The 16,779-nt window shown below is 41.4% G+C and overlaps 1 protein-coding gene across 2 annotated transcripts in view; it reads right to left on the reverse strand.

Moving 5' to 3' along the window:
• Positions 1 to 12,543: 12,543 nt before the first annotated feature.
• The window catches only part of CDC5L (cell division cycle 5 like), a 44,234-nt gene continuing 39,998 nt past the window's right edge, over positions 12,544 to 16,779 (reverse strand). For both annotated transcript variants that reach the window (XM_045801570.2, XM_045801577.2), the window contains exons 15-16: positions 13,722 to 13,934; positions 12,544 to 12,978 (exon numbers count right to left, since the gene is read on the reverse strand). In XM_045801570.2, the coding sequence (XP_045657526.2) occupies positions 12,874 to 12,978; positions 13,722 to 13,934 (318 nt within the window). In that variant the 3' untranslated portion in view covers positions 12,544 to 12,873. The remainder of the gene's footprint in view (positions 12,979 to 13,721; positions 13,935 to 16,779) is intronic.

Raw genomic sequence — 16,779 nt, forward strand, 5'->3', positions numbered from 1 at the left:
CTCTCTCGTCCACTTCGGTACTGCTCAGTAAGCAAGTTTGCACCTGTGATCGCACGGTGTCCACGCGATCTGGTCGCACGGTGTCCATGCGATCTCAACAGAGCTTGAAACACATTGAAATGGGCTATCGAAGACCCAGGCAGAGAGCGAATTCTTAGACACCGTTGCACTTGGGTGCGAGGAGGACCAATCAGCAGAGCTGACTAATGAGTCAAAAGGAGAAAGCTTCTTCTCGACGGAGGAAAAAACTGCAAAGACAAGGCGCTTTGAATTTTAGGCAGGAAATGTACAGACACACTTTATATGTGCAAACCCCTACATAAAATGTTGACCTATAGAAGAATGCGAATACCTTTGTGTTTGAAAATCCCATTTCGCTGAGCTGCCGACTGAGGTTTTGTTATGTAAACTAACCCCGTTGTCAGGGTTAGTTTCGAACCTGTTAAAATGGAATCTGAAAAGCAATACTAAACTTGGACAGCTTCATACTCTAATACAGTTTAAAGAGCTCACTTCTGGGGGCACCTGGGGGGCTCAGTCGGCTAGGTGTCAGACTCTTTCGATTTCAGCTCAGGTCATGATCTCAGGGCGGTGAGTCGAGCCCCGTGTCGGGCTCTGCGCTCAGCGAGGAGTCTGCTTATCCCACCCCGCCCTCCCCCTTGAACACGCGCTCTCGCTCTCAAATAAATAAATAAATAGCTCACTTCTGCCTTGCTCACTATGCCAGTTTTCTTCTGAAGAGAATAATATGCACGTTATTAGAAGTGCAGGGAGACAAGAGTGTATTTTTTGTTATTGTTGTCAATTGCTTGTGTTGCTGCAGTTGCATTTAGCTGAAAGGACGATGCATGAGTTTTCATCTTCTAGGCCCCGCGAGCGATTCAGAACCACACCGCCTCTCTCTCCCCCTCTCTCTGGCGCCCAAGCACACCTCCCGGTCAGTGAAACACTGTCCTTACGTAATGAGACCACTAGCGTTCCTATTGTGTGCGTGACACAGGACACTGAAACCAGGTCTTTGGCTTTGGGCTCAGTACACGGCCCACAGCTCCTTATCACTTCAACAAAACGAGCACAGATGCCCTTGTTTTGTCTTCAAAGCATCACCGAGCTGAAAGACATACTTACCCCACCATGTCTAGGGGAGACCATGCACATCTTCGGGCCTCCTCTTGTACACTTCAGTTCTGAGTTAGAAATAAATTACTACTGGGGAGCCGCGGTGGCTCAGGTGGTGAAGCGTCTGACTTCGGCTCAGGTCATTGGTGTGGGGAACCAAGGCAGAAGAGAAATTATTACATTTCCTCACTGCCTACAGCCCACTGAGAAGTCCTTGAAACAGGCAGAGTGACGTTCCTCTAGGGACTCCACTGCCTCGACGTTGACACTTTGCTAAGAGCAAAAGGCAATCCTAGCCCAAACTGCCGCGCCCCCCACCCCTGGCCAGGATCCTGTAAGTCTATTTAACATATAATAATTCCTTTAGAGATTTCCTTTATCTCTACACCCCCCAAGATACATGTTGGCGATCATCCCCCAAGCGTATGCCCCACCGATACACATCTGAAGGGTCTCATGACTAAGGTTTTATTAGACGGTAATAAATGACCTTTTCCCCACAATAGCTAGCCCCCTCCAGGTCCTGGAAACCTTGCTTCCAAAATTCCTTAGAGACTTAACGCTTTCCCTAACCCCTTCCGACTTGAAAATATATCATGGGCCACTCCTCATGACCCCAGTGTAGCTCTTTCTGCCCACAGGTCCTGTCCCTGTGCTTTCATAAAATCACTTTTTTGCACCAAAGACATCTCAAGAATTCTTTCTTGGTGGTCGGCTTCAAACCCAAACATCTTTCCTACATCAGTCATGATCTCGGGGTCCTGGGATGGAGCCCTGAGTCAGGTTCCCCACTCACATTCAGTGGGGAGTCTGCTTGTCCCTCTCCCTCTGCCTCTGCCCCTCCCCTTGCTCATGTTCTGTCTCTCAAATAAAATCTTAAAAAAAAATTACTACTACATGCTAGCAGCCAGTATGTCAACCTTATGTGACTTTCTAGACTAGCATTGCCCAAAAGAACTTTCTTGATGGTGGAAATGTGGCTATTGGGCACTTGAAATGTGGCTGGGATGACTGAATATCATTTTATTAAATTTAATTTAAATGTTCATTTTAATAGCTATGTGTAGCTGACGTCCATATTGGACAGCGTAGTTGTAGACCCAGCACCTTTCTGAACCTTTATCGTTTTCCTTGGATTTCTCTGCCTCTTTGTCAAAGTACAAAAATGGCAACTTATGGATACAGCAAGAGCCCTTGTTCTCCCTATCCTCACTCCCTGACTCCCCCTGCCCTTTCTACCATTCCCCCTTCCACCCAAGTTCTCTAGAGTTTTCTGGGACCAAATATTATTTCTAATAACAGAGTTTTTCACTCCAGTTATAATCACAAATCCCTCTGGGGAAAAAGTCTTATACTGAAACAAATGGCCTATCCAAAGGTTTCAGAAAATTGCTTTTTAAAAACTCTTTGGAGTGGACTATGCAGGGAAATGAAATAAGTATCAGGTTGGTTTGAGTAAGTTATCACATAAGCCCCATGAGCTTCAGGGCATGTTTTGAGAAGGCTTTTTTCACTGCTCCCAAATAACGGACAAATTGTTGATATAATGAGTGATCGAAGGAAGGGGTGGTCGGCAGCCTTCAGAGCAGGAAGGCCTCTGCAGGGAGGAGAATATTAATCAAGGCTTCCCGAGAGCGGCGAGCAAGCAGGAGAAAAACAGGCTTCGCCTTCATGGATAAGGCAGCTCCCGGGTACGGTTCCAGAGAGTTCTGCAAACTGTAATATGCATGCGCGCCGTCTGGGGAGCCATGGTAAAATGTGGATTCCCGTTCAGCGGGACCAGTGATGCCGAAGCCCCTGGTGCAGAGACCCCCCTCGGCGTAGTGAGGCTTAAGGCCACAGTGCTCCTGAGGCCCAGGAGTCGGCCCATCGAGAACAGCCAGCAGGCGGTTCCAGGGCCGACTCGCAGCCACCCCTGCCTGCTGCGGGCGAGGTTCTCTTGCAATGATCTTCTTGAAGCCTGTCTTCCAGGAAATCAGCCCTGCTTCATAAACACACACAACAGGAACTCTCCGAAGTTGCCAGAACCCATCCAAAGACAGAGGACCGAAGCCCTGAGAGCCCAGTGTCTCTCAGAGAGGCAGCAGTCTGAGTGAGTGCATCTGTTCTAGAGACATCCGGGCTCCTAAGGGGGCTGTGCGGAGTGGGGGAAAGTACTAGGAAGCCACTGTTAGCACACATCTAAGCCCCATCTTCCAGTCTTGTTGCAGTGGTAATAATGTTGATATTTTCATTTATTTCTTGTTTCCTACTCTCTCTCAACTCAGTCTTCAGTGGGAATGAAATGGGTATACTTTGCCCTCTGAAACCATTTAACCACCATCTATAAAATGAGGCTAGGAGAGCGCCTACACTTCGAAGTTCTGTGAGGATTAAGTCACCGCACTGGGGCTTAGCCCTGCCCCTCACGTGACAGGTGCTTACTCAGGCAAGCTGTTAGTACAGGCACTTCACGATGGTTGTTTCATGACTGAGTACGGTCTCCATGATGACCTCCAGACCCAAGGCCTGCGTGATAGTTCCACTTGAAGCAAACATTTCATCTTTTCTCCAAAACCAGTCCCCCTCACCATCTTCTGTCAGAGAAGACTCACCCAGAGCTGGTTTTCTGCCTCCATAGCCAGGTCCCATCACTTTTCAATTCTGCCTTCACAAGACCTCTTGAATTCTTGTCTTCACTGCTCCCACCCTCGTCACCTTGCGTGACCCCACCTTGAGCTCCTGCAACAACTTCTTACCATCTTCCTGCCCCCATCTTTCTCCTTCCCAACCCCACTACAGAAGCAGCCTCCCAGTCAGTCTTTCTTGAGCACCACTGAAGAAATTTGAAACAATTCCAATAAACAGTTCCAAAGGCTTTTTTTTTTCAAGCAGTGGCAGTACCATTGGAAGTAAGCGCACAGCTTCCTAGGGGACTACCTGGGAAAGTCCCCACACAACGCGCCCTGACACTTAAGAAACTGCCCCACCATCAATCATGGTACCTCAGAGCCACACCGCAGGCACCGTGTGAGAGAGATGCAGACAGACCTTTGCTGCCTCGTCCACACTCAGGGAGCCCCTACGACGGCTAGCTGGTGAGGCATTAACAGCGCAGTCTACTGAGGGAGAGCATGAAGTCTCAGGTCAGATGAGCCTGTTTCTCAGACGGCACTGGCTTAGTTTAGGTTTTTCCTTTACATATTTGCTGTGATTCTGTCATCAAGGAAAAAAAATCTTTGCTTCTATTTCTTCATTACCTGTTAGGGATTTTAGGGTCTAGTATTATTTTGGAATCCACCTAGTTCAAAATAAAGACTTCCAAAGAAGCAAGTTCGCTTGAAAATAGCAGCGACACTTGAGAACGAACATGTTCTGTTTCTCAGATTTGAAGGTCAAAGAGTCTTAACCCAGTTGTTGGTTCCTTGGTTTAAAACAATTCCTCCACTTCACCACCAGATGGCACTTGAGCCATGGTATGCTGAGACAGCTGGGTGGCGGTTAGGTCCACACCCCATGGGCCTGACAGAGACTATTGGACTTGGGAAGGTGTGCGGTCACTTTCTTAACCTGTCATAACAAGCATGTCACTCCAGAACTGATTATTAAAGGCAAGAACAAAATACTTGATTATTATCAAAGCAATGGAAAACCAAACAGGTGCCTTGGAAGTTAATTCCACATAAGAGTCTGTCACGGGGCGCCTGGGTGGCACAGCGGTTAAGCGTCTGCCTTCAGCTCAGGGCGTGATCCCTGCGTTATGGGATCGAGCCCCACATCAGGCTCCTCCGCTATGAGCCTGCTTCTTCCTCTCCCACTCCCCCTGCTTGTGTTAACTCTCTCGCTGGCTGTCTCTATCTCTGTCGAATAAATAAATAAAATCTTTAAAAAAAAAAAAAAAGAGTCTATGTCACGATTCTCCCTGATTCCAGCCCCTCACCCTGTGAAAATGATAACTTCTGCAGGTTCACTGCCCCCAAATCCCTCTGGCTTAGCACCCGGTCCCCATCTGCAGAGTCATCGCTGTGAGGATCCCCGCCCTCCCTCTGGGCCCAACTCTCCAAGGTGCTACCCTATAAGCACTCAGAAGCCATTCATACATACAGGCTCTTCTTAACTCAAGTGGAAACGAAGTGGCTCACTGCTGGGCCTCAGTTCCCATAACCAAATACCAAATTCAAACATGGCTGCCATCCTCTTTCTTCTTCCTCTACCAGATTTTATGAACCAATTCTGAACTTGGGAGGGCAGACACTGGACACTTCCACGGATGTTAAAAACTTGTAGATTTCTCAAGCAATTCTGAATCTGGGCAAGTTTTCTTGACATCTCCTTCCTCAAGTACATAAAACCATAGTTGGCAGACATAACCTTTTTTGTTGGGGAGAAGGGAGCTCTCCTTGGGAGTAATGAAGTAACCATCACCCACGTATTTTGAACAGTTCTCTCTGTCAAATATTAAGTGTCCGGGACGCCCGGGTGGCTCAGTTGGTGAAGCATCTGCCTCCGGCTCAGGTCATGTTCCCAGGGTCCTGGGATTGAGTCCTGCATCAGGCTTCTTGCTCACTGGGGAGCTTGCTTCTCCCTCTGCCTGCTGCTCTCCCTGCTTGTGTGTTCTGACAAATAAAATCTTTAAAAAAGAAATACAAGTTTCCCTCAAGGACTACTCTGGAAGCAGAGTAAATTATATGTTTAATCTTCCAATTAATCCATAATATGCATCCTAGAGGCAAGCCGTATGCACTGCTTCTAAAATCTGGTCCTACTTCTGTTCTTTGGCCATTTCACTATACCAGGACAATCTTCAAATACATTCCACCAAATGTTCTCTGCAAGGAGGGACACGGGGGCAGAACATCAAGTGATGGTGGTGGGAGAGGATGACAATTGCTCTTCCATGACATCAGTTCCAAGAGTAATCAGTACAAGATATACTCCCAACATAAAGAACCTCCATAATTATTCGTGATTATTCATAAAAGGCAAATTATTCAAAAAGATGGATTTCTTTACACCTTCAGCTTATGCCAGGGCTCAGGGAGAGGAGTCCCTCAAGTTTATTAGATACAGTAATATAAGGGGTTATGTTATTTAAAAACTAACAAGTGTCCTTGGATTAACTGTTTGAGATTTCAATCCCATGGTGGCCAGATACAGTAGGAAAACAAGGCTGGACTGGGTTGGAACATCAATTTCACTATTTGGGCAAATCTCTTCCCCTCATGAGATTTCAGTCACCCATGTGCAAAGAAGATCTTTATTGCACTAATTGCTATTTCGTTCACCTCTCTAATATCAAGATAGGAAAAAGAACAATAAAAACAACAAAATCTAGTCACCTCTGCTATTTAAGTTGAAAAGCCTCAGAATCCAAGAACGACTAAGGACAGGACAGTGACACACCGCACACACAGGACACAGCCACCACCAGCCTCTCTCTCAGCACCGCACTTCTGATCAAAGACCACAGAGCTGTGGATTCTCCGAGCAGAAGACGTTCCTTATAACCAGCCAGTTCGGGATTTAATCTAAACTGGCAGTTCTCAATTTGGGGGCATCTCAGGATCCCTTTATAACTTTTAAAAATTGAGGATCCCAAAAATCTTTTATGTGAGTCATTTCTGTTGATTATTTACAGAAGGCATCACATGCTCTGGTTTCTAACTATATTATGAAGCTATAGTAAATAAAACAGTGTGGTATTGGCATAAAAACAGACACACAGATCGATGGAACAGAACAGAGAGCCCAGAAATAAACCCATGCATATATGGCCAATTAATTTACAACAAAGGAGCCAAGAACATACACGGGGGAAAGAAAGTCTCCTCAATAAATGGGGCTGGGAAAACCAGCAGCCACATGCACAAGAATGGGAGTGGGCCCCTGACTTACACCAGTCCCAAAAACTAGCTCAAAATGGATGACAGACTTAAATGTAAGCCCTGAAACCATACAACTCCTAGAAGAAACATAGGCGGTAAGCTCCCTGACGTAGGTCTTGGTGATGATTTTTTTAATCTGATGCCAAAAGCAACAAAAGCAAAAATAAGTGGGGCTACATCAAACTTAAAAGCTTCTGCACAGCAAATGAAACCACAAACAAAATGAAAAGGCAAGCTACTGGATGGGAGAAAATGTTTGCAAATCATGTAGCTGGTGATGGACTAATGTCGAACATGAAGAACTCATACAACCCAACGGCCAAAACACAAACAATTGATCAGAAACGGGCAGAGGACCTAAACAGACATTTTTCCCGAAGACCTACAGATGGCCAAAGGATGAAAAGATGCTCATCATCATTAATCATCAAGGAAATGCAAATCAAAACTGCAATGAGACATCCCCTCACACCTGTCAGAATGGCTAGTATCAAAAAGACAAGAAATGGTAAGTGCTGGCGAGGACGTGGAGAAAAGGGAACCCCATGCACCGTTCACCAGAACGTAAACTGACTATAAAAAACAGTATGGAGCTTCATCAGAAAATTAAAAATAGAACTACCATATGATTCAGCAGTTCCACTTCTGGGTATTTATCCAAAGAAAGCAAAAACACTGACTCCAAGAGATATCTGCACCCCCATGTTCACTGCACCATTACCTACAATAGCCGAGATGTGGAAACAACCCAATCTACCAATGGATGAACAGATAACAAAAATGTGATACACACACACACACACACACACACACACACACACGGAATATTATTTGGCCATAAAAAATAATGTTCCCTACTTGAGAACTCTCTCCGTCTACAAGTAATGGCTCCTCTCTACACCTGCTAGCCCTGTATTCTTTAGAGTTGTCTTTGCCCGTCTTAGTGGTTAATCTCCTGTTACTAGTTAATAATTCTTCATATTAAATTTCCCTGTTCAAATTCCTGGTATGGTCTCTTTCTCTTGAATGGATCCTGAACCCTAAAGCTTACCATCATCATCTGTGAAACTTAAAAGAGAATGCTTATTTCCTAAATCACTAAGAAAATTGAAGCCCAGGACATTACAGTCCATTTAGGAAATGAGAGGAATCAGTGAGAAAGCATAAAACACGATCACAGAAGACCAAAGTCAGTAATTAACATAAAAGCAAATGGATTAGTCTCCCCTATTAAATTGCAAAAACTCTCCAAATGGGTTGAAATATAAAATCCAACAAGACATGCTATTTAGAGACAACAAAAAATTATACAGAAGTTAAAAAAAAAAAAAGTTAGACAACTTACCAAGCAAATATAAACAAAAAAAGAATATTCCAATCTCAGAGGTAAATTTCAAAGCAAAAGTATAAAAGAGAAAGAGAGTAACTTTAGTAAGTCTTCTTATGAATGACCCCTAACAGACACAAGAATTTACACACTGAACAACAGTATCAAAATATATGAAGCAAAACTCTAGACAAACAAGCTGAAATTGAGAAGAAGAACTCTCCAGAAGACTTTAAGACAACACTTAGTCTATGGGAGTTTACACCCTAATATAAGAAAATAAAATTTGATGGGGCACCTGGGTGGCTCAGTCGTTAAGCGTCTGCCTTCGGCTCAGGGCATGATCCCGGCGTTATGGGATCGAGCCCCACATCGGGCTCCTCTGCTGGGAGCCTGCTTCTTCCTCTCCCACTCCCCCTGCTTGTGTTCCCTCTCTCGCTGGCTGTCTCTCTCTCTGTCAAATAAATAAATAAAATCTTAAAAAAAATTTTTTTTGAATAATATAAAGTGGTTGAATACATATTCACCTCTGTCCCACATAAACTGAATAAAGCTTCACTTAAAACACCCATAGAACCTTTTTTTAAAATGCTGAGCCCCAAAACCTCTAAAAAGCAGAAATTACATAAGCCATATTTCCTTGCTACAAGGTAAAAAAAATGCTACAAGTAGCAACAATTAAAAAAGAAAAAGCCAACCACACAGAAATTTTTAAATATTCTATTTAACCAAAAATTTAAAATACAACGATAAACTAGTTAGAAAACAAGACACATCAATGTAGCTGGGATGGGAACATATTTGAAATTAGAGATAACCAAAACCCTTCGTTTGTATACAAATAAAAACAAAAAATAAACATCATACTCAAAAAGTTACAGGGTAAGAAACTACAGAAAACAAAAAGAATTATACATAAAATGAGAAATTAATATATTTTAAAACAAATGACAAGTGATAAACAAATTCAAACACTAGGTTTTCTTGAAGGAAAAAAGACTACCTTTAGCAAGCCGAATCAAGGGAAAAATAGGAAATGGTAAAACTAAGGTCAATTTCTTATAACTCAGAAGTAACAAACTTAATATAGGAGATTTCTTACTCTCTATTAAAATTCTCTTCAAATAAATGTGTTAAATTTCAACAAAATTAGGTTTTCTGGAAAAGTATAAATCACTTAAATTTAGCAAATAACAAACACAAAAGGAGAAATACATTTTAAAACAAAATTTTAAAATCAAATTTAAAGATACTTCAATTTAAAAACAGATAACACAGTCATAGAAGAAACTGTTATCAAGAAATTACTTCCCAAAAGGGCTGTCAATTCTAAAGTTTCATAAGCACAATCCTTCAATCTTTAATGGAACAAATCACTCCAATGATGTAACTACTTGATAAACAGTTTTCTCCTCACCTTACACAGCTAGCAAAATCTCCATGTCAAAAACTGGACGGGGGCGCCCAGGTGACTCAGCAGGCTTAGCACACAACTCTTGATCTCAGCTCAGGTCTTGACCTCAGGGTTTAGAGATCAAGCACTGCATTTGGGCTCGTGCTAGGTGTGGAGCCTACTTTAAAAAAAAAAAATGCAATTTTCCTAAATAACCTACTAGAAAATCGAATTTTACAGAGCCAATAGGGCAGCTACATTTTAGGAGAAATGCACTGCAGGACATCACATACGCCACAACTAATTTTCCCAGAAAAATAGATGTGAAAAAAGAGAGGATGAAATGGTTGGACAGCATTAAGTCTACACCCGCTGTTAGGTATTTATTCTTTGGAGACTGCATTTTCTTATCTCAGCGTTATTTCTAATATTTCAAAGAGGAGATCTCACTCAGGCTGATGGGTTTTTTGGCTCTTTATCAGATTTAATTTCTGTCCCAAAGTTACTGAGACTTAAACATCCTTTTCAACACTAGTTTCAACACAACCACTTAATGAATCTGTAAGAGAGTAAGATAAATGTGAATGTGAAAAGTTACCAAAATCGCTCTCGGAGTGCTGTTGGTAAAGAACTCTGGGTTTTACAGGGTACTAACAAAGAGAATGCAGAGCTGTTTACCAATTACAGTTGCACTGCTACCCGGCAAGAGCATTCACCGTCCATCTACAATGCACTGAGACTGCCAGTTTTGAAATTACGCAAACCTTGGTCATTTTTTAGGCGATAAGTATGTGCATTACTTCAAATTTTGAAAACAAAGTAAGTCTTTATTATTAGATCAACTACGTTAATCCATATCATTCAAGTCTACATAAGATACAAGTAAAATGTAAATCTTAAAAAAAAAATTGTAATTAATCTGATTCCTTTCAGTGATGGTTTAACATTGGAAAATCTATTGATATGTCATCAACAAATTAAATGGGAAAAAAACTATATGATCATCTTAAGAGATCCAAAAAGCACATATGACAAAAATTCCAGAGCCGATCCTAATTCAGATTCTTTAAAAACGAAAAACGGAGGGTATTTCCTTTCTAGATACAGAGTAACTCAAGACAGCCAACCTAAAAGTAAAATACTATGGACATTCCCATTAAAATCAGAAACAAAACGTCTACCATCCGCATTATTTAACACTGTTCTAAACATTCCTGCCAACAAAACATGCAACAAAAATTAAACTGCTAGAAGAAACATTACCATTATTCATAGATGATATCAAAGCGTTTCCTAGAAAACCCATATGAAATTACTGAAAAAGTACTAGAATTAAGCAACTAAGATACTAGAAAAATATATAGTCCAATGAGACCATAGAATTACCACCACTCAAATCTTTGCACATGTCCCCACCAGGACTGCCTCTATCCTGGTCTGGGTCAGTATTACTGTTTGCCTGGATTACTGCTTCAAGCTCCTCAACTAACTGGCTTCCCTATCTTCAGCCTGGTGAGACATTATGCAGTATGACCATAGGATGTTTCTAAACCAAATCTAATCATATCATTCCTTTGCTCAGAATCTTCTCGTAGCGTCCCACAATAGAATAAAATCTTAATTTCTTACCAAGGCCTTATAATATGCTCCTATACACGTAGGCCTTACTCAAATGGTATTCATGACACTCCAGCCACATGTCTTCCTTTCTGTTCCTCGAACACCCAAAAGGGGCTTTGTGCTAGTTCTTCACTCTGCTGGTACTGCTCTTCCTTGAGTCCCACAAGAATGGCTCCTTCTAAGATGTTAATCACATCTTACCTTAGAAATTACCACCTCAAAGACTCTTCAGATCATCCAGCCTAAAGTAGCCCCCAGTCACTATCTCCCATCACCCTATTTTAATTCCCTCCATAGAATCGAAGTTCATGATCTGATACTTTTCCTGGTATACTGAGTATCTCCTCCTACACTGTCACCTCCATGAGAGCAGGAAGTTTGTCTTAACTGTTTATCTCCAACACTTATCTAAGTGCCTGGCACATAAGAAGAGTCACTCAATAAACATCTGATTTTTAATCACCTAAAATTCCCAATGGACTATAAGCACCACAGAACAGGACTCATGCCCATTCTACTCATTGTTCTATCTCCCCGACTCTGACACTGCGTATACAGTTAACAAATAGCTGATGAATGAATGAATGAATGAATGAATGAATGAATCCCTCCTTCCCTCCTTTTAGTCCCTGGGATTCTTAAGGTTGGGAAATTTGCCTCATAAGTCCAACATATTGTTGTATAGTCTATACCGAACTTGTACCCAACGAATAACTGTCCCAAATGATTTCATGTGAATTATAAAGTCAGGTCTTTCCCACTCCTACCCATTCCCCAAATTCTACACTTGTGTAATGAACTTGTTAAGATAAACACAAAGTTTTAATAAAGTTCGATACCCTTATTGAAATTAATCTTTAACATGTCTTTGTCAAAAAGACATTTACAAGAAAAGAACAGGTGGATAAAAATTAAATCTTTTGAGTCCTACTCCATAAACTGTGTGAGTAGCTGGGCAGAGAAGAGACCTTCCCTAAAGTTATACTGGGGGAAAAAAAACCGAGGTGTTACAATGTTAATCTATCTTGTCAGTGTACTGAGAAATGTGTACTCTATGTGAAAACTAACAAAGCCACAAAAGGACTCCTCTTAAGGAATTAAGATACTGGATCGCCATTCTGATTACCCAAGAGTTACTCATTAAATATGACACAGAGTACATACTTGCTGGTTTGTGGGCACTCTAAGTATCTAATTACTTCAAACAAAAGGCTACACTCTCAATTTTTTATATTTTGTTTTTATTCAAGAGTTTACTCACAGGCAGCACTTTAAAATCAGGCTTTTAAAATTAAAGGCCAAAATTAAAAAAATTTTGCAAATATGACACTGCTAAAAGAATGATCGTCTTAATAATTTAAACCCTAAAATGTTTTGTGGAGTTGAAGTCTTTATACGTAGACAGTGTAAGATCAATATCATTTAAAATAAACAACTGAAAAACCACAGATTGTGGGCAAATTTGTCAATGAAGATAATCATCAGTTTCGGCCTTCCAGAGTATGAAAACCAGCAGTTAATTCATCTTGTGACAGAATATAAACTATGCTTCAGAATTTGGACTTTAAAGTCTCCTTCTCCAGCAGCAAGTCGGCGTACCTATGCTGCAGTTCTTTTTCTCTTTCCTGCTGTCGCTGGACATCTTCTTTTAGACACTTGAAGAGACAAAAATATTAAATAATTATTTCATATGTAAGCACACTGAAAATTAAAAATATCTTATGGTACTTTATCATCTTACAAACAGCTGAGCTACGTCATGACTCTTAAGACGTAAGTACTCCCCCAGAGAAACGAGAAACAGCAACTACTTGTGCTACTAAAACCAGTACTGCAGCCATTCTCTGGTCAAACGACCACCTTGCTGCCATCTCAAAATAAACAAGCTACTGTCATCCTCTCAAGACCCACTAATGCACTTCAGTAAGCCCCAACTGCCCTTTATCTGGACAGCAACTAGAATGCACACTTGGGAAATAAAGTTAAACCAAATCTGGCCAAAGGAATTTCATGCTTTCGAATGACCAGCTCTATTCCCAGCATCCTAGATTATAAAGCAGACAGTGGTTTAATGTACCTCAGAGAGCTACAAGAATGGGATGCGATGAAGCTTCAGGGGGACAAATCACAAGGCTTACTTATTCTATTTCACAGTGTATCGATGTACAAACCAGAAAATTAGTAAAGGAAAAGCCACTGTATCCACCATTGGCCTGGTCTATCCATCTACACAAAGACAATTCTAGATAAGAGAGTCAACAACTTCAGGCTCTCATTGAAAAAAGCCAGACAGTATTGACTTCAGAAACAGTCTGCACAGGAAAAAGAAAAAACAGGAAAGCCCTGGTAATTCTTTGCAGTTCTCTTTTTAAGCAATGCTGCAAGGCCATAATGTTACCTCTAGCCTCCGGGGAATAGCAGAATCTTCGTGTTTCTTGAGTTCTTCAAAAGTGCGTAACTCCAAGTAAGCCTGCTCGATTTGATCCCATAAGTCATTCAGCTGTTTCATAAGCCCCATAGCACGAGACTGGTAACCCCCAAGCAAAATTTTCATCTTCTTCTCCATCTTTGCAGCTCTCTTGGCTTCTGTTGTCATGTGACCCCTGTTTATCTGGGGGTCGAGGGAAGACCACATCAGCAGACATGAGAAAAGCAGGCTAAACGACAGAACTAAAAAGGCACTGTTGACTATTAGTTCATTTAACCCCTCAAAGAAAAGGTACATTAGAATTCTTATATTTTAGCTACCGTAGCACAAAATCTGGCCTCAGAAGGGTCTGTCTTGCACTGGAAGGGTTTCACAGGTTAGTCCCACATCATCTATCGGTAATAACTTCACCCATGATTCAATTTCAAAGCAAGCGTGAATTTCAGAGTATAAGAAAAACTAATCTTAATTTACTTCCGAAAATAACTTCTGCTATCATTACTCTGCACTGATCTGGGGACTGGCAGAGACCCATCTTCACCACCTTTATCCCAAAAATGTACTTCTACACGATATGCTGACTACAGCTAACACTGCTGTACGATACACAGAAAGTTGTGAAGAGAGTAAACCTCAACATCACAAGAGGAAATGTTTTTCTTTTTTTTCTTCTTTCTTCATTTCTATTTTATCTACATGAGATGATGGGGGTTAACTGAATCTATCACAATAATCATTTCACAACACATGTAAATCAAAGCATCATCCTGAATGCCTTAAGTTTATACAGGGATGAACATCATTTCTCAGTAAAAGCGGGGTTAGATACACTTCTATATTACACATCCAGTACATTCTTAACAACTGAATAATGTCCAATTAACGCACCATAGTTGTAATCAAAACGTAACCCCCTTAAACTAAAAAACTACTGGTTTATTTTTATAATGTTATAATTCTAAATGTGGCACAAAACCCATAAAGGAAAAAGAGCATCACATTTGGCAATGAAAAAAAATCTTTAGTTTTTGAAAAGTGAAAACACCAGAAAACTGAGAGATGACAGTGTTCCTATTAAATATGTATACTGCGCACAAATGGGCTGCCTCCTGAACTCATTCTAAAAATTAGGGGAAAAGAATTCAAACTCATAAAAGAAGAGGAGGAGGACAATTAACTAAAGCGAGATATCAACAAAATTCTAGAGCTGATGCAGGGCAGAGAAAGCCCTAGTTGACAGAGCCCAAGGAGAGATGGCTGAGAAGGGAAAGGGTGTGTACTACAGAATCCCATTCACGTAACACCTACTCCAGGCGTCTAGTCTACATCCCACAATATGATCACTTCCTACTTTAAGTGATCTTCAAATGCATGTTTTCAACATACAAAACTTAAAATTATGAGGTCAGAGCCACAAGAATAACCATTAAATCTGCGTTAATTTCTTATGCATGTGTCTGTTCTTTTTTTCTTCCCTCCCTCCCTCCACTCCCCCACCCCGCTGCAACTGATTCCATCAAGTGACTCCAAAACTAAGTAGTTTCAGGACACCCGGGTGGCTCAGCCAGTTAAGCACCTGCCTCCGGCTCACGTCATGATCCCAGGCTCTTGGGATCGAGTCTCGCATCAGGATCCCTGCTCTACGGGGAGTCTGCTTCCCCCTCTGCCTGTTGCTCCCCATGCTTGTGCTCTCTCTGACAAATAAATCTTAAAAAAAAAAAAAAAAACAACTAAGTAGTTTTAAGATAATGTACACCCAAATGATAATCCATAAAAAGCCAATAAGCTTTTATTCGTCTGCAATTCATTTGAAGAATAAATAATGCCCTTTATGAAGGAGCCATTTTCCTCTAATAGATAACAAATCAAAGTAAGTTCCACGGCAACAATGTGTTGTCTAAGGAAACACTCTGTGGAGTCAGAAAGCACAAGAGAGGGGGCAGTCACTCCTGCCACCCAGCACTGCCGCCCACTGTTCTCAGTTATTTAACCTGTCTTCCTTTCCCCATCAGCAAAATGGCAATCACTGCTATAAGTTATTATGGAGCTTAAGTAAGATAAAGGACGTCAAAGCTCTTAGCCTCCCAATGACTGGCAGAGAGGAAAGGGTTAACAAACTTGGCAGGTCTGATTACAATTATCTTATATAGACTAAGAGTTTAACCATTTTGCTCTCCCCTCTCTAATGAACCAAGGGACTAATGATGAGGTTTTAAAACCTTAAAATTCCAACTTTAATAAAAAATGACCCAGAATCCTTCCTGGAAATAAAGGAAGGAAAAATAGCTAATTCCTTCTTATAAGAGAGCAGTTTGCCTCTTGAGGACAACCACAGCAAGTAACACATACCGGGTACTGAAACACGTGTTCTCAAGCTAGTGGCTTTCAACCCCATCTCAACTTTAGAATCACCCACAGAGCTTTTCAAATCTACCGGTGCCAGTGCCCTAAACCCAGAGACCCTTATTTAAATGGTCAAAGACCTTGATATTTTTAAAGCCCCCAGATGACTATACTAGGCAATCAGGATGGAGTTGCACCCAATTCCTTATACTATAATCCAGCACGTTCTAAGATACTCTAATCATATGTGGATTCAAATAAACATTCCAAAACCCCCAACATGAGCAGCACAGAATTTCAAATTAATACGCACAGCACGTTTTTTTTGAGAGAAAAAAACTCCTGCTGAGCACGGAGCCCTACACAGGATTCGATCACACCACCCTGATATCATGACCTAACCGGAATCAAGAGTTGGATACTTAACCGACTGAGCCACCCAGGCGCCCCTACACATAGCACATTTTAAAAATTAGACATACAAATTTTCATTTTCATTGGTTAGGATAACTCACTTGGCTATGCACTGCAGTCCATGGATATTCAATTTTCAATTTGGTACAACAGCATAATACTTATGTTCTGAAACATAATTAGTCATCAAGGCACATTTAGAATGACCGGTACCTTGTATTTGGGGATTACCTCACCGCGCACAGCTGAGTCATTTATGCTTCCCAAACTA

Source organism: Ursus americanus, chromosome 29, assembly GCF_024610735.1.
Source record: "Ursus americanus isolate L20-20 chromosome 29, mUrsAme1.1.p, whole genome shotgun sequence".
Classification (NCBI taxonomy): domain Eukaryota; kingdom Metazoa; phylum Chordata; class Mammalia; order Carnivora; family Ursidae; genus Ursus; species Ursus americanus.